Source organism: Ictidomys tridecemlineatus, chromosome 4 (genome assembly GCF_052094955.1).
Source record: "Ictidomys tridecemlineatus isolate mIctTri1 chromosome 4, mIctTri1.hap1, whole genome shotgun sequence".
Classification (NCBI taxonomy): Eukaryota; Metazoa; Chordata; class Mammalia; order Rodentia; family Sciuridae; genus Ictidomys; species Ictidomys tridecemlineatus.
The window spans coordinates 133,175,886-133,200,260 of NC_135480.1; the positions used below are offsets into that span (position 1 = coordinate 133,175,886).

A 24,375-nucleotide genomic window follows, 5' to 3' on the forward strand; every position below is an offset into this window, starting at 1 on the left:
ACCAACCATTTGAATACTAGTGGTGCCAGAGACCAGCGATGGGTCTTTGAGAATGTAACTGGTCCACTCTGAGCCTCTGTAACCTCAGTTCTGGGATAATATGCAATGGGTTCACCTTCATGGAATAACACCCCCACTGGGATCGGGTCTTTTTATTCCAGAAGGCCCTGTGGCTCAGGCCCATCCACTAGGCAAAAAACACATTCATGAATTGTTGCTTACTTTTGTCAAATGCTTTTTTAAAAATCTGTTTAGATTAAAATAAATAAATAAAAACATGTTTAGCGTGTATATAATTTTGAACCTTGGCTGAGTTATACTTTATATTCCCTATTTGAGATCACAGTATTTTTTTCAATAAATTTAATTTTTGAATATATAATAAAAAAATATGGGAGAGAATGTGGAGAGAAAAAGGCACACTTTCACATTGTTGGTAAGAATGTAAATTAAATTAGTACAACTGCTATGGAAATCAGTTATGAGGCTCCTCAAAAGACTAGGTGAGGGCCAGGCTTGGTGGCACATGCCTATAATCCCGGGGGCTCAGGAGGCTGAGGCAGGAGGTCAGCAAGTTCAAAGCCAGCCTCTGCAAAAGCAATTCAGTGAGACCCTGTCTCTAAATAAAATACAATAGGTCTGGGGATGTAGCCCAATGGTCAAGTGCCCCCGAGTTCAATCACCCGGTACCCACTCAGAAAAAGAAAATACTAGGCAAGGAACCACCATATGATCCAGCTATATAACTCCTTGGTATTTATCCTGAAGAATTAAGGATAAATACTTACTGCAATGATACATGTATACCCTTGTTTATAGCAACACAATTTACAATAACCAAGCTATGGAACCAGCTTAGGTGTCCAACAATGGATGAATGGATAAAAAAAAAATGTGGCATATTGCTGGGTGTAGCTGGTGCCCACCTGTAATGCCAGTGGTTCTGGAGGCTGAAGCAGGAGGACTGAAAGTTAAAAGCTAGCCTCAGCAATTTAGTGAGGACCTGAGCAACTTAAGGAAGCCCTATCTCAACATAAAAATGGGCTGGGGATGTGGCTTAGTGGTTAAACACCCCTAGGTTCAATCCCTGTTACTATTTTAAAAAAATATATATATATTTATATACACAATGCAATTTTATCCAGCCCTAAAGAAAAATGAAATTATGGCATTTACAGGAAAATGAGTGAAACTAGAGATCATCATGTTAAGCAAAGTAAAACTCAAATTCAGAAACTTACAGGTCTTTTTTCTCTCTTATGTGGAAGCTAGAAAGGAATAAGGAAAACAAAGGTAGGGGTGGATCTCCTAACAGAGAGATCAGTAGAGGAAAGGGTCCAAAGGGTGGGAGGTGGAAAAGAAAGGGGGAAGTACTGGGAAGTGATATTGGCCAAATTAAATTATTGTACTGTGTACATGTACACACATGTAAAACAAATTTCATCAACATCTAGAACTACAATGGACCAATAAATAATGTAGAAAAATAAACTGAGTTTTTCTTTAACTTGCATTTAATAAATTTCCTACAAATATTTGTATATTTATTAAATTTTCAGAAAAACTGCTCAAATTCACTAGTTCTCAACCCTGCTGTGCATCAGAATCACTCTGAACCTTTTAGAAAAATTCCAATGCCCAAGTCCCCCGTTATGGGGCCCTGGAACCATCATTTTATAAAAAGCATTAATCCAGTCCTACCCATGCTGCTTTTATAGATGAGGAAATGAGACTCAGAAAAGTTAAAATAATTTCCCCAAAACAAGTTACTGATTGAATTAGGACTGGCTCCTAAAAAAATATTTAGAAGGAATGTGTTGTCCATAAAGAACTGAAGAAGCCATGGTTATCAAAATACCTGAAACAATTTTTATTATTTAAAAAGAAATAAAAACATGATATTTATGCATTATTCCCTTTAATCTTGACCAATACTTCTTTTGATGATGGGGGCATTATCTCCACCAGCCACAGCACTTAATGATGGAGACACAGCGAAGCTTCTGCCTTTGACCTTTGCCTGGCCAGCATTTAGTATAGAGTGGCAAAACCATGGGTGATTTTTTTTCTTTTGCTTTCTAAAATGTCTTTAAATTATTAATTTTCTTAAATGTCACTTTTTTGAGAAAAAGTACTTAAAAAACATCTTTAAAGCCCTCAATATACCTTAAACTGAGAAGTCCAAGAACAAAGACAACTGTTGTGTCATGATTGTAAAAGTTTCCAAATGCGCAGAACTCATAATTAGTTTCCAGGGAAGGATACTTTTGCCACACATTCTGACCCTTTTGCTTGTTGATAATTATGTCATTACATTCAAATCGTCCATAAACTAGCATTAGATACATGAGGGTATTGGTAGAAGGTGTGGGTAGAATGAAGGAAATTAAAAGCTGCGGTCAGACTTGAAAAAAAAAAACAACACCCTATAAAGCAACGTATGTTTCTGACAGTTGAAACAGACTGAATGACAGACAGTAAAACCACATTTCTGCATATTTTCTTTTTTGGACTGGATATGTGGCTTTATGCCACCAAACAATATTTTGGTTTACCAAAATATACTCTATGGCCATTTTAATTTCATGTTTACTTAACATTCCTTACTATCACTCAGCTACAGCAGCTTAAGACAAGTATCTAAAAGGATGAAGTTTTAAAATACAAAGTATGCCTCACATTAGGGGGAAAAAAAGAGAAGAAAATTAGCCATACACAAATAATTCACAATGACTAAAGCATCTATTGTAATTTTGGTGTTTAGCTCATCAGGGACATAATGAGCAAGAGAATTCATGATTTCGTTTGAAACACAGTAGTTTTTCAAGACATTTATAGACTCAGCCTCATGTTTACTTGAAATTTCTTAACACTAACCTATCTAGAGTTGTTGGCAAAACCAAAAACAAGAGAAAGAAAAGAACGACTAAAGCACAGTTTCACTGGGTGATGAATAATTTAGAGGACTCTGTCCCTATCTTTATTTGTAAAAATCCTATAAAGAGCAAAAAGTAAAAACTAAAATTATTTACAAACTTGATTAAATCAATATAAAGGTAATGATGATAATCAAGCAAAATGATTCACAGAAACTCATACACTCATACAAGAATCGAATGCCTTCCTACAACCACTGCCCACAAAGAACTTCCTGGAAAAATATGTTATGCTCTGGGTATAGAATGTAAGTTAGAGGTCATGTTGAAAAGAATCCTTAAAGTTCTTAGCAAGAGCACAGATCTTGCAGAAGAGATGAAAAGAAAGCCATGATATGAAGGTCTAAGGAGCAACAAATTCATTCATTTGTTGAGAGCCACAGCTGAAGGGGCCCCAGCAAACTTCCAGCTGCCAGCTGATGATTGGCTCACAGTGGCCCCAGCAAACTTCTAGCTGCCAACTGACTGGGTCCTCTGTGGTGATGCTCATTGGGCTGTTTCCCCGCCCTTTCAGACCAGGAGCTGCTCATTGGGGGACTTTTTTGGCTCCGCCCACACGACCTAGCCAATTGGCCTCAAGAGCAGGAGGAGTGGGGGAGGCTGAGAGTCTTGTGGGAAGCTGGTGGTGGCAGTTGGGCTCTGAGGGTTTTTCCTGAGGAGCTGTGTGGTGTGGTGTGTATGTTCTAAAAATAAAGTTCGTTTCTTTTGACAAGTGGCTCCTGAATTGTGCCCAGCCAGACTGCGGCATTCATTTATTCCTCTTCCTTCTTTCACTCCTTCCTCCTCTGTAGGCACAAGCACCCTGTCTTAACTGAAACCAAGTTCTTCCCATCCTTGCTGGTCTGGCTTCGGAGTCCTAGATCTGAACCACTGGAATTCCTACATCATGATCATTTTAATATGGTATGTTTTGTCTTTGTTTTTAAAATATATCTAGATAGTCTGCTGATGCGCTCTGTACACAATGAAACTTCAATGTTACAATGGTCTCATTTGGATATGATTTTATTTGGGTAAACAAGTGCTCTAGATTAGTAGACTCATCAGTTCATATTTTACCACACATTCTACTAGTGTTTGTCTGATGATCACAGCCCTAAAGATGTGGCTGTAACTTCAACAAATGGATAATCAGATGCCTTCCTCAAAAAGGTTATAAACTAAAGAAATTAATATATCTAAAGCATTCCATGTTATCACCTGGTACTTGCTAGTAACTCAATAAATCTTAACGGTTATTAATATCACTAATATTAACCCAAGATATACACATGGAAAATCTCTAACTATACAGAGTTTCTAATAAGCTCTCACCCTAGAAAAAAATTGGAAAGATGTGGCTGTAACTTCAACAAACGGACAACCAAAGACACCACAGAAGATAGTTCTAGGATGTTAAACATTAGTAACATTAAGACAATTTTAGCTGTGTACAAATCTAACACTGCTCAAAGTGATGTTCTACCTAAACGGGAAAAAAAAATTTACACTTTCTCTTAAATAACATAATATTAAACCTTAACTTGCTGAAATGGCATGTCTCTCGTGCCAAACAATGAAATTAGGGATAGATATTTTGTTAAAACTGATCATTTTTAAATCATATGAGAGAGTTGAAAGTTACCTTAGAAATAAGTCATCGGCAATGAATATAAACCTATATTTTAAAATGGCTAATCACCAGTTCAAGGGCCTGTGGCAGAATTGGGATAAGATCTTCCAATCTGTGAATACTCCATCTAGTCTTCCTGGTCATAATAAAGTCAAGTCCTCCCTAAGAGTCTTCCCAAAGAAAATTTATATAGAGGTAACTGACACTCAAGAATTATGGATACTGTAGAATATATAATAAAATGAAAACAATCATTCCTTTAACTTTTCTTCATTCATTCATTCATTTCCTCTAATATGTTCCAGGTACTAGGGGTACAGCAATGAATAAAACACATTCTTCCTTTTTGGAGCTTCTACTTCATGGAAAGAATAGATTTCTTCAGGTCTTGATAAGTAAGGTCAAGATGTTTAATCGTGTTTATGACAAACTCATTATAAACTAAGTTGAAAAGTCTAGACCTTCTCTAAGAATTCCTAGTGGGACAAGGCAAGAAAGCCCTGAGGATTTGAGATGTCAAGCCCATTTCAAGCATACAGATATCCTAAGTGTCATGAGGTAAACCCTAGCTAGAGAAACTGACATCTACCTACATTGAATTCCGGAAGGATAACTAATCCCAGGGGCTAATTACACAACAGGTAATAAACAACTACATATTACCTCTGCACACACATCTTTAGAAGAAAACTATTGCATCACATTATAACATACAATTTCAGAAGCTATATAATACATAACAAAGTACATAAATTGGTCACTTTAAAGAAAGCACTGTTATTACAATTTATCTTGGATATATTTATATTACATGTTTTACAATAACCTCTCTAGTTCTGCATCAACTTTATTTAGCCTGAATACCGGCCCTAAAAGAACTGGTGAATTCTGAATCATCTACTAATTAACTGTGGAACTTTTGTCACATAATATCTGAGTCTCATTTTATTGATTCATAAGATAGGGATGCTTTACTGACCTTATTGAAGCGTAAGTGAAAAGTGAATATGAAAGTACTTTCTTAAAATAAAAATTTCTTAATAAATACACATTTCTACTTTTAGTTCCATTAGGCAATTATGGATTTAAAAATCTCAAAAGTTGTAAAAGAAACTTTCTGAGACTAAAAAGAAAGGACAAGTCTTAATTCTGGTTCACTATCATGTTAGATCAAAATAGTCTAAAAGCAATAAGCATTCACTGATACTCAAATTTTAAGCTATGAAAAGTAAGGCCCTGATAAGTTAAGGTGCTTTTCATCTCATGTCACTGGTTATTAGCAAGGACAGAATTATAATCTGAGGCTCCTTACTTGGTCAAGTACTTTGGGGAAGGCAGTATAGTATTACAAACAGAATTTGGAATTAGGCAGGTGCATTTATCACACGAGCATTCTGACCTTGAATCAAATCCAGGATCTATTTAACTGACTGATCTCAAAACAAGTTATTTAAGCTCTCTGTACCTCAGGCTCCTCATATGGAAAATGGAAATAAAATTTAATAACAATGCTGTAATTTCATAATTATGTTGTGAGAATAAGTAAACTATTACCTGCACAGTAAGCTCTCTAAAACTGCTTAATATTATGACTCTCTTCAATAACACAAGGCCATCTCTACTAATGAAAAAGCTATGGTATCTTCAAAGTTCCTTGTCCCTTTAAAAGAACTAGAAGCTTGCATTTTACTGATTTGGAAGTTAGCTAAACACACCACAGTATAGTTAAGATCAAAATCTCCCCACAATCTTTCAAACTACATGTACACAGACCTATTAATAGCAAAGAATTCTTCAGAATTCTGACTAGTGATAAAAGTGATGTTCAAACTGAATTTATTAAACTCAGTTAGGAAAGATTTATATTTTTATCTTTAAAAAGGCAGACTCAGCATGCCAAAATATATATATTCTACTTTAACTATCCTAACTCATTCCTGAAAGATACCCAAGTTCAGTTGCTTTTACTTCCTATTTTCCCATGTCATTTTCCACAAATTTACCCAGTAGGTAACACATGCCTCAGTATACTTAAAGATTTAGCACTGGTTTTCTATCCTGCAACTTCAATACAACCTTGAAAACATTAAATCACACAGATGTTTTTGCCTCGCTCTGCATGAATCCAAATATTCCCTTATTCACCAAATATTTCATGAGTGCCAAGACCTAACTTTGTGACAGTTTTCAGCACAGTAAAGCCAAAAACAATAAAAAATTTTAAAAAAACCTATTTCTTATGAAGCTCCATTCTAGCTGGAGGGGGAGACAGGCAATAATAAATTAGTATATATGTAGAATAGTATGTTTGAGTAGTACATTTTAGAAATGAGGGAGCAGACAGTTTTATTAAATGCTTTGCTAAAAGTGGAACTTGGCTTTATATTTCAATTTGCAGATCCCAGACTCCTTTTGGACAGGGCACTGGCACTGGAGGGTAGAGTGAAGTAGAGGGAGGAGCTGTACTTCAAACACAAACACACAGATCAGATCTCTCACTAGAGATGACAGTGTAATACCCTTGGACTGCCAGTAGCATTACCATGCTCCTCATGTTGCAGAAAGCTAAGAGCATCACAGAAACAAGTGCATTGTCTGCTGTTTGAACACAGTCACAGTCAGTGAAGGAAGCTCTGGAAGGGAACACAAGAAATCTACTATTTCCTCTTCTGTCAGTGACTCTCACTATGTGACCTCCGGCATATTCACCAACCTAAGTGAACTGTGGTATCCCCGCCCACATGCTGATCCTCCCTGACTGTGACACTGGGCTAGTCTCTTAAGCCCTTAAGCCTCAGTATCATCTGTTAAAGGAGGCCAGTGGAATGACACTGCTTGGCAAACTGTCGGGTACTTCACTGACAGAAGCTATTTAAATAAATACATGGATCCAAGCTTGCTACCTGCTTTACAGGAACATCAAGAAGATTAAGGAGAACATATAAAATACTTTAAGCTCTCTGTAAAGAAAGGGTGTTACAGAGTACTCATGCTTATAATTTCTACTATCACTATTCTTCCTAGTTATATTTCCTTGCCTTTCCAAATTCTGTAACTAGAAGAATCAACAAACCTTCAGAAGCAGAATGCAGTTAAAAAAAAAAAACAATAACAAATGAAACTTGATTACAATAAAGAAAAACAAGTCTGCTAAGAAATCAGAAAGCCAATATCCTTCTTCCTTCCCCTGACAGCTCTTTTGCCTAGGTTGCGTGCAAAAAACAGGGCTCTGCAGATTCAAGTGCACCACAATCAGTCCAGGTCAGAGAAATAATCTGGTATCCACAAGAGAAGAAGTTATCCTTTCATTCTGTGAAATGTAGATGTTGCTCTCCCCACAGTATAAATTTTGAAGTGTATGTGAGCAAAATCTTCAAAAAGGATGACAAGATAATACTACTCACCAGAGGACAGAGTACCTCATACATGTCCTGGAGTATTATTCTTTGATGAGCCAGCTAAGAAAATCCACACCTTGTCTGTTTATTCCCCTGGACAGAGGAAAGGTTACATACTGCACCTTTTTGAGGTTAAGTTTTGGCTCACTGACACAGAGATGGCAAGTGCCTGGCACCAACACTGGGTCAATTCCAATGAAAACAGAGAGGATATATAGATTTGTAGTGACGAATGCCAGCTATTCCCCTTTACAGAAAGAAAGCAACTACCACTGATCATTGTTAATAGAGCAAAATCTGAACAGCTTCTTTGACTTAAACTTCTGAGGCCCTTCGCCCACAAAGTAATAATTTGTAAACTGTTTACAGTGTACTTACTTCTGACAAATCATAAACCTTGCAAACTGTCATTATAAGAGTACTCAGTTGCCTATGCTGAAATATATAGCCTGCTGCTTCTCATAGATTGCAACAATAACTTACCTTTTTTAAGACCACTAGCTAAGTCACCACTGCCAGATAACTGCAATTTTTTTCAACAGTGTGGGAAGGAATCGAGGAAAGTATGTTCTAGAAATCACATGTCTTTCACTCTCTTTCAAGCCACTAAATAACTCTATTGCTGTCCAGAAGTGACAAACCAGATTATCAAGTAACATCAAAGACATTAAAAATTTCCTCATTAAAAACAAATAGGGGCTAGAGTTATAGCTCTTCAGTAAAGTGCTTGCCTAGCATGTGTGAGGCACTGGGTTAGATTCTCAACACCACATATAAATAATAAAATAAAGGATTATCAACAACTAAAAAGTATTTTTTAAAAAAAGGCACAAATAACTTCCAAATGCACATTTCTAACACTAAATTCCCAACTGGCTTCCTTGACTTGGTACATAGTGCAAAGAGAGGAAAAAAAGCAAAATTCTAGGAAAGAGTAAATGAAAAAACATGAAAAACAATGGTCCTGTACTATTACCTTCCTCAAGATACAGAAACATTTCTTAAAGATGTAGCTCCGTCTTTAGTCCATCAATCCAAACTACTCAGAGCAATATTACCTACTAAGATACAAAGAACTTACTTATCAAAATGATAAATAATATGTAGCAGGGATTGAGGGGCGTTAGAAGGAAATATTCCTTGTTTAAATGCTGCAAAGAAATTCTTTTGACATTACAAGCAAAACATCTGCCTTCATTTAAAAGTTTGAGTTGTGATTTCCTGCATCTATGAACTTCTTTCTGAACTACAAAGAGGCCACAAAACATCACATTTTCCCCTCCCAGCTTCTCCTTTCAAAACCCACAAGATGATGATTAACAAACAGGCCCTTGTCTTTAGGCATAGTCTTAGAAACCACAAGGAAAAGATAAAAGTTAAATAGAAGAACAAGTTTGTAAACAAATGAGAAATACGTTGCCTAGGGAGGAAACAAATTGTTTTGATAAGTAAGCAGCTCTCTTAGCCCACATGTGGGAAAGAGTAAAAGCCACCCTCCCCTTTCAACCACTGAGAGCAGCCTTCTAGTCCTAGACTCCAGGCCTTAGAGAAAATCCCCCACACTCAGGGGTGCTGGGTATAAGCCCCAAATTCTGGGGCTCAAGGATAAACTGAGAGGCTATCCCAGCCCCCCAGGGCTTCCTCATTCCAGGAAAGAGTTGGGGTCTAAATTTATACTTCGTGGGTGACATCTCCAAAGAGACAACCTCCCAGGTAAATTCATCTGAGTCCTAAATCTACTACCCATTAAGTATATCACCTTTTACAAATCTGACCCTGTTTAATCACCTTTTGACAGGACATAATCCCTTTCTTAGGGTCACTGTAAGAAGTAAAAGAAAGAATTTTGGCACTATGCCCAGATCCATGGCGAGCACATGCCAGATATATAATAAATGTTCCCTTCCACTGGAAGAAAACTCTAATTCTACTCAATAATCACTGCTTTAAGTTAAAAATCGACAGATATTCTCCTATAATACCCCCAAGAAAGACATTAAGAATCTAATATGTGAAAAGGGGAAATACACAGTACTCAGAAAATACTTCCCATTAACATATATACACACTCTGGTAGGCTGCATTTCCTCCTCTAGATCTGCTTCTCTTTCAGGGCCTGTGACAACTAATAAGACAGCTCACTGGGTCTTGCCAAGAGCTACCACCTAATGCTAGACCCTGTGACAGTTTGGGGACAGATATTATTTAAAATCCACATACATCTAGTGAAGAAAGTGAAGTTTGTCCCCTAACCTAACATAACAAAATGAGAAGTAAGAGGGAAAAAATACCACCGGAAACCTCCATTTGGTTATTATTAATTGTGGAATATTATTAGAGGATAAGTAGTGTTTTGACTGGTGGCTTTAAATCTTAAAAAAAAAAAAACACAAACCCCCTATATCAAACACACAAACTCAGCTTCTAACTTTTTATAGAATCTATACATTCATCAAAATTTCACTTATCTTTTTGAGATTTGTGCAATCCAGTGGTATCCACCACTGTTCATCCCCTCTAGATTATTCTGTTTACACAACAAAGCAAAATTAAGATAACAAAACTTTCACTGGTTTGTGGGTTACTTTCAGTAGAAGAATCCACATTTGATAATAGTTCCCTTTCATTAATATACAAGAATTCAAACACATCCATTTCTGAAAAGAAAATCACCACGTAAAAAAACGTTTTTGCCTATATACTCTTAACACCTGCTTTTCTGTGTACTCTTCCAAGACATGTGCAAAAAGTTGGTAATGCTCCCCTCAAAAAAATTATCTTAAAGAAAAATCTGGTCTAAATCGAACTTTAAATGAATTGACTTCCACTGCAAGCACTGCCCCAAAATAAATTTACTGCATCCTTGAATCAAGTACACTCAAGGCTGGAATGTCATGCCAGTCATATATTACTTAAACCTCAATAAGTCTCTTATTTTCCAAATCCTCAGCTGCTTTCTAAAATAGTTCACTAAAAAGCACCAACCTAATTAACAACAGCTTCCTCTGCAACAGTGGCCTTGATTTCACTTATTTACACATTATCTGCAGCCTCCTTTTGGCCAATCCAGTCTATTCTCTGTACCATGCCGAGCCTTTTATCTGCCCTGGACAGCATTTTCTCCAGCAGATGAAGTAGATGCCGATTGATTTGCTGTCGAGCATGGTAAATTAATAGCAACAAATTGCTGAGGGCCCGTCTCGCTGCTCCACCATGCTTCGGCAGTTTTGCTTTATTTGCTCCATGATGGGCAGCAGTCGGCCTCTTCAAGTCAATTTCTTCTTAACAACCTGCAATACTTTTCAATGGTGAAAATAGAGCTGTTCCTTGTAAGTCAGAAATCAATATCCTATTGCCCTTAGAAAATGCTAAACAAGCAGTATTGGCAATCCACTTGGTACTAGAGGGTATCAGATATAATGCAAATCCATACTGCTTCCCTCCTTGTAGTTATTACAGTTTGCTAAAAGGTTCCTAATGTCATTTATCATCATTTACCATCGACCAAAGAGGCTATGATTATGATATCCTATCAGCTGGCAAGGCCCTTTCATTTCTATTCAATTAATATTTTAGCAGCACTCAAATGGTTGTGGCCCGTCTTGTAATAAAATTTACATGGCCTGGAGTGAAACAGGAGTTTTCCTGCTTTGATTTTAAATAAATAATACACACAAACACACAGACTACATACACATAAATATATGTTTATATATAAATGTGTGGCACTCACTTTTAGATTCTAAGTGTTACAGATTTCTAAAATTTTCTAATGATTTCTAAAATTCATACACTAAACATAATAAAAACTTAGAAGCAAAGAGACCTCAGACTACAGAAAACCGGAGATACTCTCACTCTCAAATATAGCATGGTCATCTGTTTAATTTCCATAAGTTGAATTCACATACCCATTGCTCCTAATCTACATCCAATATTCACTTTTTAGAGTGGTAACCACTGCTGTCAGATTCCATTGGGGAGGCCGTCTTTTAATTACAGGTGAAGGATGCAAACAAGCAGCATTTAGTAATGTATCAAGTGCATGCATCACTCTGATCTGTCCATAGTGGCTGACCCATTTAGAAGCCACACTATATTTATAAAGAACAATCAGCAAAAGGTAGTAACAACTAAACCCTGTCTCATCCAAAACAAAAAACAAAACCCCACACTTAAGGGAAATCCTTAAGGAATAAAAGCCAATGTTCTTTCACTTTTTAAAAATTCCATTTTGAAGACATCATAATGAAACATGCCATTTTAACCATGTACTATTTATCATCTTCATTTTGACAATAGAACTTAAGACAGTGGTGAAACATTAATTCCAATTATAGCTTAGAATACTTCACCCTAACTTTTCTGGTTGCTTTCCAGATTCATCTGCTCAGTTCTATCAATCCTACTATAGATTACCAGAAATTAGATTCATATTTTATGCTCCAATTCCATGTCATGTCACTGAATTCCCCTTTAAAAAGAAAAAAAATCCACTAATTCTACCAGACTAATGCTATTTACTCAGTTACCAAAATTTAAATTAATTATGTTCTCAAACATAATTGTTAAAAATTGGCAACATTATGCAGGCTTAATTAAGATTAAATCCAATTTACTAAATGTACTTTAATTGGTACTAATTACATTAGCTTTCATTTCAGAATGACAAATTCCCCATAGGTTTCACTTTATAGTTCTCTATCAGAATCAACACAGGGTGGCTGATGATGAGCATCACACCAAAAGGGGAGGGAGGAGAAATGTTTGCCCCTCTCCCCTTGTCACTGTTTCATACTTTTCTTTTTATCAATTTGCTAAGTCACAGAGTCATGACTTCATCACAACCATCATTTTCTGTTTTAGTGAAATTTTTCACTAAAAATAAATAATCTGTGGCTGGCTGCAGCCATAAAGAACAGGGACGTTAACCAAAAAATACACAAAGGTTTCAAATATCAGGGCCACCAATTACTAAGGTACTTCCAAGGACTCCTGGGACTCATACTCTTGAACCCTTTGAGACACAAATCTAATAAGTGAATAAGCCTAACCCGATCTTGAGAACGGTCCCAATTATGCTGCAGGGCAACTTCCCTGCATTATTGCTGCTTTCCATTACAAGGGTATCCAGTGAGTGCATCTGGAAGAGAGGCTAAGAGGAACTAAGACTGTCTGCCTAGGAAAACAAATAAAGACAGATATGCCTCTGTGCTTAAGGGGAGAAAGAAAGAAAATATAATAAGTAGGTGGTTTGCAGGGCTGTCTGTATTTCATAATGTGATAAACTGCCCTCAGGATTCTTGATATGATTGAATTTAAAAGCAAGAGAAAAAAAAGGGAAAATGTTCTCTTCTCAATTTTAAATGGATAGCATTTGAGGCCAGCTGGACAAGAAGATGACAGAATTATAGAGGTATAAAATGTGTAAAATTAAGGGATCTCACAAACCCACCAACAGCAAAAATACATACATACATATAGAAATACAAGCTATGTGCTCTTCAGAAACAAAAGTGGTACAAGGGAATCTGAAAACTAAGTGGTTAGGGTAAACAAGGTACAGAAGGAGAAATAAAGGGACATTAGTCTGGTTTGATCTTTAATTAATCCTGGGAGGAGGGGGTGGACTGAGGAACACCACCACCAACAACAAAAAAGACATGTACAAGATCCAAACCTTAAATGCATGATTAACAAATAATATCTCTCATGTAATTTATTGCTGTAAAGTAGAGCTAAGTCCATCCATAAGCTTGAATGGATTTTGTTTAAGCAGGAGATATTTATATTACTAATCTAAACAAAAATGGTAAAGATGTCAAAATAAGAATTTAACACCTGGAAAACTATATTATAATGCTAATATTGGCATAACCAAATAGCAAAGTAAAAGAGTATCTGAAATAAAGTCCCCAGTGTAAGTAATATCACATTTTTCCCTCAAATTTTTGTTTTCAAATACTATGACTGCCTATACTGTCTATCAGTCATCTTTTAAAGATACACTAAATGATATATGGTCATTTCATCATTTCTAAACTTTGAAGGTAATGAAAATCATTAAAATTTACTTTGACCATAAATAAGAAAGACCATGAACTTTTCTCTTGTCTTTTTCTCAGCAGGCAAACATATACAAACCTATTCTGAAATGGTTAATGAGACCTGAGGCAGTTTCACTAGCAGACCACTAAAAATAATACTTTCCTAAAGGAATTACTACTCCCACATGATATACACATATACAGACACATATACATATATATATACACACATACACACAGTATCGTTTGTCTAGAAAATGTAAACCATTTATTTCATTTGCTCTCCTGCAAAAAGAAAAAAGAAAAAAAAAGCCTATTTGAGTCACATATTTCAATGCTTTCAACTAATCATAAACTCCCCCCCACCACCCTTTTTTGGCTGAACTAATTGCTAGATTTCAAGACCCAGTGTTGAACATTATCACATCCTACTATCAAGCTCATTTACTCTGTACAAATTTGGAAGTAATGGTTACAGTTCCTGGTAAGACCCAACTAAGTAGCCTCAGGGGACCAATACAAGGATTTTACATCAATTTCTTTTGTAGTTCCACAGATTTCATTTTTACCCTCCCTGCTCACCCTGTATCTATTCTTTCACACCAAGCCAATGAAGACTATATACAATTTATAATTTTACTTTTCAATAATTTTTCAAAGAAAAGCTTTTCTATATGACATGTTTGCAATGACCAAAATACATAAAGCAAGTCTCTCAAAAGATAAAGATATATTTTAAAATTTAGCATCCAGACTTGAAAATGAAGAAAGTTTAATCTGTATTCAGATTTTGTAAAGATATTTTAAATGCTTAAAATTAGGTTAATGCAGACGAAAGATGGGGAACCACTTGTGAAAAAATAATGTTCTCTCCAATACCCAGTCTTTTAAAATACAGGTAGCCACAACAATTTGCAGAAAACTACAAAACAAAATTTTGTTTCCAAAGTGCATCAGTATTACTCATTTAAAATGGTTATAAAGAAATAATAACTTACCTGCTTGTGCATTTCTATATTCAACCCATAGGACATTTCATAATACTGTCAAAGAAGGAAAAGCAATTAAATTTGTGCCTTTCATCAAATAATCTGCCTCGTGTTCAAAATGCCCCAAGTATGTTCAAAACAAACAACAAACATAAAAGCCTAATGTAACCAAAAGATCTCTAATTCTTATGCCAATAAGTCAAAGAGATGCCCAATTACTATCTTTAGCCTAATAAGCTAAAAGCCACCTTAAGACACAGACTCTAAGATAGCGACTCAAAACTAAAAAAAATTAATGTTCAAACACAGCATTCTTAGCAGCAATTATTTTATACATCATAAGCAGATGAATAAAAAAAAATCTGATAATTCAGTACCATACGACTAACTCCTAAGTACAGCAGAAATTTTGTCTTGTACAAACGCTGAATGATTAGAAAAGGTACTATTACTGAAGAGTAGTTTCTCATTTTAAGGGTACTGCTCACATTCACACATTCAAAGCAAAAAGCTTGAGAGAAAATGAATTAATGCATCACTCTGGTGCCTTTTGGAACAATCTTAAAAATATGCTTCATGATACTTTTGTAAAAGCAGATCTAATTTTTTTGAACACGTATTGTAACTGGCATAACAGAAATTCTGGCAGAACAAATCAACACTTTTCAAACCAATATAACACTACAGAAATTGAAAACACACACAAAAATGCACACATAATAGCAACAAATAATGAGGCAAAAATTAGAGAATAGTTTCAGTGTCTAAGCCATCACTCTTTAAAAATAAGGCATTAAAATTATAAGAGTACATAGAAAAACTGGTTAAAATTGGAGCAAGAGCAATAAAACAACAAAGAAAACCACTAACAAAAACATTTTGCTTGCAACTGAACAAAACATAAATGAGGTTTTGTTTTGTTTTGTTTCAATTTGTAAAAACAAAGCACAGAAAATTATACCCTATGCAACTGAACTTTTTGAAAATTCAAATCAAAGCTGGTTGTCAAAAGCAAGTTCTAACATCCTAGAATTACAGGTTACTAATGTTCACATTCCCACAACCTCAACTACACTGGCAAGGCCACTGTGATCTATCCTGAAGCCTCTAGCAATTTCAACGTAGTCTCGTTTTTGGTATCCCAAACTACTAGACACTTTGAATCTGTGATAGTTTTCTTACCATGACATAATGCCGCTGCATCTCAGTCTTCTCACTGGCCAGTTTCTCACACTCCAGTTTCAGACTGTTTGAGACATAGGAAAATCTAAGTACAGTGTAGAACTTAATTTACATCCTTCAAATCTAAATACACATGCTTTCCTCTAAATCCTCACCTACAAACACCAAATCAACAATCTTAAAAAATCACCTCATTATGAAAGGGAGGAAAGAAAGGTTAGACTAAAACCAGCCTGAACATGTATGTCCCTTCAGTAAGGATCAAATGTGGGTTTTTCTTTTTGACCTTTTAAATAAGTTTTGAAGAAATAAACCCTCTAGTCAATTTATTTCTGGAACTTCATCCAGAATTCAATGTTCATTAAATTCAGTTAATAAAACAAGAACAAGGAAATAAACTTCAGTAATGACTACACATAAACACACAAATAATTCCTCCCAAATTTCACAAGAATTTTTTTTTCTTTAATGTTGTACGAAGAGATTAATGAAAATATGAATCAAGGAGTCTTATGAATGATGTCTTGTTTTTTCCCTCCAAAACACACAGAGAAGTTGAATACCACCACCCAGGGGCAAAGTGTTGATCTGGTTCAGTGACTTGTTTTTAGTTCTTGAATTTATGAAATAAAAATTATGCATCATTAAAAAGCCAGCAAAAGAAATATGTCTCAAAGGCAATCTAGGTCTAATAATCGCCTCTAAGATGAAAACATTTTGTTCAGCATCAAAGTAATGAAATCGCTCACTAGCTCTTGGCTATTCGGAGGAATAGCAAAAAGAAGTAAGAAGGATTCAAGCCTAAAGTAATAAAGAACCAAGGAAGTCAAAAGGCCTCAGAATCTTCTCAACGTTCCATTCTCCTGGCTCCAACAAATCAATATGGAAAGTTTTGTCTCAGCATTTTCCAAGACTCCCCAGTTTCGATTGTTCTGCCTCCTTTTTTTTTTTTTTTTTTTAATGGGAGAAAAAAAGATACGCTTAATTTCTTTACACCTGCCTAAAGGAAAAAAGGCCTTGACATGCCCTTCTGCCCAGAGTGGGAAAAAATGATAACAATACCTTTGTGGAGGCCAGGGGAAAAAAAAAAAAAAAAAAAGGAAGGAGGGTGTTTGTGTGTGTATGCGGGGGGTAGACGACAAGAGCTAAGCAAACAGGAGGATCAGCTAAAGTCAATATCGTTACCTGTGGTATTGAGCCTGTAAAAACTGAAACTCTTCCTTAATCCGATCACAGGATTCGGAAATTGTAAATTTAAAGGGTTGAGCAGGCTGATGCGGTGCCTAAAGAACAATAATAAAATATTTAATTAGCCCACATCACAGGCGAAGCAGAGATGGAGAAAACATTCCGAGCGGCGCTGGCAGGGGGTGGGGGTTAATCGCAAAGGCAGGCTGAACACGATCCAAAGTCTCCTCCCGCCCACTCTGGTCGCCCCCTCAGCCCGGCAGGGGCTGGTTTCGGGGTAGCCCCCAACGCGGCGCGCGGCCACCCGCTCCCGTCAGGTCTGAGCCGGGCTCCCTTCCCTGGCCAACGGCGGGCGCCGGGGGGCCGGCGCGCCGCGCCCACTGCCTCCCCACCCGGAATCGAAACTGGCCCGTCGGGGGGACCCGCGCCATGGCGTCGAGCCGCGGTCAGTCGGGGGCAGCAAGGCTCAGCTGCCACCCTCGCGGCTCTTTCACTCGCCCCGGGGGCCCGCGGCGCGAGGGGCCAGCGCCCCGCACTCCGGAGCCGCAGCCGGCCCAGCAGCGCCGCCGCCGAGGGCGCCCTCTCCGCCCAGGCGTGGAGTCGCGCCTCCTTCATAGCTGAACGCCCCCCTCCCCCCTCCCCCTGGAGTCGCGGCGCGGAGAAGGCAAACCGCTCCGCGCGGCTTCCAGGGGCTTCAAAGACAACAATAAGAAAATGGCCACAACTCATTTGCCTCTCTACACCCCTTCGGAGAGTACCACCAAGCCGGGGAGGTTAAGGGTGGTGGCGGCCTGGTGGTAGGCGGGCGGCCCCGGGAGCCTAGTGCCCATTTCGGGCAGCTCTCCACGCCCCTCCGGCCAAAAGACACAACTCGGCGCGCAGGGGGGCGACGCGGGGAATCCCCCGGCGCACCCGCGCCTGGGCCGCCGCACTCACCGGGTGTCTGGTCTGCGGGTACATCTTGCTCAGGTCGCGAATCATCCAAACCGATTTAGTTGGCTGCGCTAGGCAGAGGCGCGCGGCTCATTGGCTTTAATGGCCCCGAGGAAGAGGCGGTGGTGGAGGTGGTGGTAGTGACGGCGGACGGCCGGGTCCGAGGGGAGGCTCGGGCGGTCCCGGTCCCCGCCGGGTCTCGCGTGACGCGGGCGGTAGGAACGCGCTGCGGCTGGGTGCCGGCGGCCGGGCCGCTCCGCATTCCCCGCGGGCGTCACTGGCCCGCCACGGGCATTGTCCGGCGCGCGTCTCCCGCGGCAACGCTCCGACGTTCGCTCCGCCGAGGCGCGCCCGCCGAGCCCGGCGCTGCGGCCGGGAAAGTGCGAGCTCCGCGCCCACCGCCCGCCGGCACCGCCGCCCGCTCGCTCTGCGTCCCACTCCAAACTTTTTTTTATTTGTCTTTTAATTGGCTGTTATTCCTCCGAATGAATGATCTCTCTTCTTCCCTAAAAGCAAACACAAACTCCTTTGGTTCGGAAGAGGTCTCGGCGGTGCTTTTTTGGTTTCTCTGGAGATTTTTTCAGTTCAGAACAACGATCTTTTAAAAGGCACCTTTTAGCTTCTTTTACCACATCTCATTTCCTTATTTTTCTTCCTTCCTGTTTTCTTGTCTTTTTTTTTTAACCCCAAATTGAAGGGGATTATAAAAATAAAGAGTGAAACGCTTGCGGCTTTTTAAAAAAATTCTCTCCTTTCAAACTCTGCGAACACGACCTCAAAATAATATACAAGTGTGTAAGAGAGGGGGTAGAAAGCAGCCAACAGCCCAAACACCCGCTCAGAACAGCTCTAACAACACGCTCTGTGTAGGTGACTTCTTTGACCAAATTTAGCAGCAGCTAATCATTAACATTCTGATACATATTCACAACCTTCCGCGGAGGGACCGCGAAGCATCCCGGGAGATGTAGTCCTCCCCGAGCGACAGTGGCTGAATAGCCCGCCAGATTGACTACAATCACCGGCCGGCCAAGCGACTGCTCTGGGGCGCTTTCCAAGCGCCCCGCCCTCCCCGGGCACGGTAGGCGTCTTCAGCAACCAATCAGAGATGGCTGAACATTAATCGCCGTTCTGTGTTACTGCCCATCATTTCACTGCTGACAAATGGTAAGCCAGGGAGGAGGAGCCAACCGTGCTGAAACCCACGTGGGGGCCGAGCGTCGCGGGTCGCTCTAACCAATGAACGAAAAGAGCTGGAGTTGGCGGAGGCAGGGAGGAGACGGACCGCCCAAGGCGGAGCTTCGCCTTGGCTGACGTTCCTTAGCGCGAGCGTTCGAACCGGGGAAACATTTGTTCAGCTGTCAATCAAAGTAACGTGGGGCCGGGAGTAGCAGCCGCGGCTGCCGTTGCTGCTGCCCTGGCTGCATCTTCAGAACTAGGTGTTGGTGGCGGTGGTGGCGGCAAAATAAAGAAGGTGGAGGGGCGGTGAGACTGGTGGCTGGTCAGAAGATCTTCCAGTCTCATCCTCCCACCAACCCAACCCAAACACCCTCGGCCCCACGCTCCGCGCCCGCTCCAGGAAGGTAGACTAATTAGGGTCCAATGTCTTCTTAAAGAGACAAGCTCGGCCTTGTGTAACGCGCCGAAACCCCTGTTGAGACAAGAGAGGGAGGATCACGCTGATCCCACTTCGTTCGGTTCACATCAATTTTACGCGCCGCTGGAGCCGGCATAATTTTCCGTGTGAACGCGGACTCGGGCCCCTGTTCTTGTTTAGAGCCGAAGACAGAGCCGCTAGATGGTAGCTGGGGCAGGGGGCGAGGGTGGGGAGCGTGTCCCCCGCTTTCCCCCTTTGCCTGGCCTCGAGGGGTCTGCGCTTGCAGATTAACCCCGAAGCAGGGCTCCCTCCCCCAGTGATTCAGGAAGAAAGCGACCAAGACTCTCTGCCCAGGGGTCGCGCGAGCCTAACCGTGGAGTCTTCTGTGGGGCTAAAGGCACGGGGGCGCGGGTCGCCCCATTTCTAAAAAATCCTTGCCACGAGGGTCACCCGAATCCCGCAGATTAAAGGTCAGCAGGCAAGCCGGGTGTCGGACACAGGAAAAGTCCCTGTAAGCCCCTGGCTCTTCCCTCCCCCAGGTCCGTCGGAAGGCTGCCCTCTTTTTTTCCGGTCTTTAGAGGAGCAAGTCAAGCTCGTGCGGAGTTGAAACAAAGCGGGGGGACCCAGAAAGACTCAGAAAGATGGAGGGTGGGCTACCGGAGGGAGGGGAGTGGGCAAAGGCTGCAGAAAGGAAAGTAGGATCAGCCTTAGCTAGCAAGGACGTCCTTAGGGAAAGGGCCAAGCCACTCTTGGTGCCTATCCAGCCGGGGGCAGCTCCTCAGTTTAAGGAGAGTCTCCTGGAGCCCACAGCCTTCCCTAATGGGACTCGGAAGGATTCAGAAAAAGTCAAGTAGAGGATTAGCTAATGGAACCGGGTTGCGGACGTCCATTTCTGAGCGTCCTTTTCCTACTCCAACTTGAGTTTGGCTGAGATGGTGTTGTTAGAACAAAAATGGAAAGCCATTTTGCTTAATGATATCCTTTCCTCAGCGGATGAATCAAGGATTTAAAGTCTAACCTATCACATTCTATTGGACTTCTGGGCTGGTCACTGTGGAGGATAATGCAAAAGAGGGCTAAGCTGGTCTCCACCTGCCTCCAGTTTCCCCCTAAAAATCCAGAACTGACGTTTGCAGAATGTTTCAATTCAACAAATATTTTCTCCTCTATCCCCAAAATAAGAGAATAAAGGAATATTTTGGTTGTTTTCAGAACTTTCACCACCTCAAATATAGGCATGTATGGCTGTTGAAATGTGGTCAGTTCAAAACAAGAGGGGTTTTAAGTGCATATTACACAGGAAATTTTGAAGAATTGGTAAATAAAAATAATAATAATAAAGTGCCTCATTAATTTATAATGATTACACGTTGAAATTATAACATTTTGGATATATCAAACAAAATATATTTCTAAATTTATTTTGCCTCATTTTTACTTTTTTAACCTGACCACTAAATAATTTTTTTAAGTTGGTTTCTGTGGCTCACATATTTCACTGGACAATGCTGTTCTGAAACATTCCCAAGTATCAAAAGTTAGAAAAATTGAGTAATACACTAAGACATTCAATTTTCTAAGAATACAAACAACCATCTTTCATTCTGAAGTTGGCTATTTATTCCCACTGGAACTTTACAATAATTTGTTAAATCATCATGGTGCCTCTGTAGGAAGTTGCATGTTCTTTATTTCAATCAGAATATTAGCAAGTTCCATGAGAAAAGGAACTTGATTGTATTCAATACTACACTCCAAATGCCCAGAGTGATGAATGACACATAGTAGGTGCTCAGTAAATATTTGTTGATAGCATTAGTGAATAATACCATGTTGTGTCAATATAGAAAGCTGTTGCATTATTTGGACCATATTTATTGAAATTCTATGCACTTAATTCCCAGGAGAGGAAGTGAGAATTCTAATTATAGAACCTGGAAAGCTATTGAAAGGGTTAATGAACAGAAGAGAAATTATACTGTGTTAAGAAATACCAAATAGCTTATAGTAGAGACCTTTCCCCTAACCTCTCTTGACTGTATGTCAACAGAAAAGTGGTTAGAGAAATCAGTAATTTTTTTTTTAATTTAAGTACAGTTTTAAACTACAGTCCTTGGATATGTTCCACATTTTGGCCATGTGGTAGATCTACATAATTGATAGCAGTGTCTCAGAAAGATGCCAAGTGAGGCAACCATGCCCAAATCTGGCCCAGACACAGCAGGTGGGTAGGGCTCATGACTGTTTTGTCTCCTTTTCTGCGTCCATGAATTATTGAGCCAAACTGTGAAATCATTCGAAGACTTATCATATTCCTACTTGGGGGAAGGAGAGGTTCCATAATTTTCATGTGGGAGGGATCCAGCAGCATTATTCAAGTTGGAGCTAGACCTGGGGGATGTCTAATCTCTGATATATGCCAAGCAGGTACACTTTTTACCCAGGGTTAGATGTTGTAAATTACTTCCTACTTCCCAAAATATTTATTGAGCACCTATTATGTGCCATAATATGGAAATTTAACAACAAATGTGGGTATTATTTAGTTATTGCCTCTTAGCTCTAAACTCAACTTGTTTTCTGGCTCAGTGAAAATGGATCTGGGCCCTTGAAATATTTTCCGTCTTTGAACAAAAGTTTTGTCAATAGAGGGCACTGGAGAGGCATTGCAGGAGGAACGGGTTTTGCTTCCTGGTTGTAGAATGCATGATAGGCATTTTCCTAAAGCACAAATGCCATGATGTAGCACCCAGTAGCTTCCTCCAGAACCCCCACAACTCCCTGAACATCTTCCCCCTTGCACTGCAGAAAATGAATTTCCAGAGAGTTCTGGAGTGTGGGTTTCTGGCAAGTTCCACAAGGCAGGTTTCCTGCTGTTTCTGCCTGCTATTCAGAGAGCTACAGCTGTGTCCTTACAATAGGATCTGAATCTCAGCCCTTGAATGTGTATGGATGTCGAAAGAGCTTTTGTGGGGGTAAATCTATCTCAGCCCTAGGGTCAGTTGCTCCTGTTATCTGCTATTTCTGTATGTTCTAGAGTTCTTTCCATTTACCAGTCCTTCTTTGCTCCAGTTCCCTAAATAGGTGATAATATTTTACACCGAACTTTATTGTTCAAATTATTTTCTCTCCTGATTGTACCCAGACACTGATAGAGTAAATAATATAAGCCTGTTGGGGCTTACATTCCTTTTTTTTTGGGGGGGGGGTATCAAGGATTGAACTTAAGTACCAAGCCACATTCCCAGCCCGTTTTTATTTTGAGACAGGGTCTCCCTAGGTTGCTTAGAACCTCACTAAATTGCTGAATTTGGCAGTTTGGCTTTGAATCTGTGACCCTCCTGCCTCAGCCTCCTGAGCTGCTGGGATTATAGAGGAGTGTCACCATGCCCTGTGCAGTTTACATTCTAATGGAGAGAGAGAGAGATTTAAGCAAGTAGGGGTACTATATAAAGGTGGTGGTAAGTGCTGCAGTGATGAAACTAGCTCAGATGGGAAGTTACAGAAGGCTTCTCAGAGGAAGTGACATTTAAGCAGAGAACTGAATGCAAAGAAAGAATCAGCCATGGAAAAAATACCAAGAAGCGAATTTCAGGTGAATGCAAAGGCCCCATTTCAGGGTTTTGATAACTGTGAGGAATTTTTTTTTTTAGACTAGTATATGTCAAAGAGAGAGTAATATAAGATTAAATCCTGACCACATCTACAGTTCTGGGTCACATATCACTTGTTATGTGTGATAAAGGCATTTATTTTCAGTTCTGAGTGTAATAGAAAGCACTTGTGGAGGGAGAAAGGATTATAGACAGAGAGTGACAGGATGATTACCAATCTCAAAGGGGTCCTAAGGAACCCACATTCATTCTTAACCTAAAATTAGGAACGCATCCTTTTTCCATCTTTTTATTTTTTCTTTTACTTTGGGGCAGCTGATGATTAGAGGCACACACCCTCCCATCCCTACATTCCTTTGGCTCTGCCACTGTCTCATCCCACTAATGACTGATGGCAAACTTTTAATTGAGACAGAGGCTGTGTACACAATTCAGAAATGCCAGACTCTGCTTTGAATATACAACTAAAACAGCAATGGTCATAGAAAATCAAGAACATGCAGATCCATTTCTAGTTCAGTAGTAGGCTTCCTTGGTAGCTGACTTATTACTGTTTCATCTCTGAAAAGATGAAGATAAAAGGACTTAAAATCAGCATACTATAATAATGCAGCCACATCAATATTATAGCAGCTCAATTCACAATAGCTAAACTGTGGAAGCAACATAGATGCCCTTCAACAGATGAATGGATAAAGAAACTGTGGTATATATACACAATGGAATATTACTCAGCAATAAAAGAGAATAAAATTATGGCATTTGCAGGTAAATGGATGGAGTTGGAGAATATCATGTTAAGTGAAGTAAGCCAGTCCCAAAAGACGAAAGGCCGAATGTTCTCTCTGATAAGTAGATGCTGATCCATAATGGGGAGTG

General features: G+C 39.6%; 1 protein-coding gene across 13 annotated transcripts in view; it reads right to left on the reverse strand.

Annotated features, from left to right (window-relative positions):
- Tle4 (TLE family member 4, transcriptional corepressor) overlaps positions 1–19,182 on the reverse strand; it is a 135,984-nt gene extending 116,802 nt beyond the window's left edge. For 4 of the 13 annotated variants that reach the window (XM_005335148.5, XM_005335147.5, XM_005335141.5 and 1 more), the window contains exons 1-4: positions 18,289–19,175; positions 17,350–17,447; positions 16,165–16,228; positions 14,992–15,036 (exon numbers count right to left, since the gene is read on the reverse strand). In XM_005335148.5, the coding sequence (XP_005335205.1) occupies positions 14,992–15,036; positions 16,165–16,228; positions 17,350–17,447; positions 18,289–18,333 (252 nt within the window). In that variant the 5' untranslated portion in view covers positions 18,334–19,175. Of the gene's footprint in view, positions 1–14,991; positions 15,037–16,164; positions 16,233–17,349; positions 17,448–17,744; positions 17,920–18,288 lie in introns of those variants that run through there. The other 9 variants (XM_078047439.1, XM_078047438.1, XM_078047436.1 and 6 more) reach the window with 4 other exon arrangements.
- Between the last annotated feature and the right edge of the window lie 5,193 nt (positions 19,183–24,375).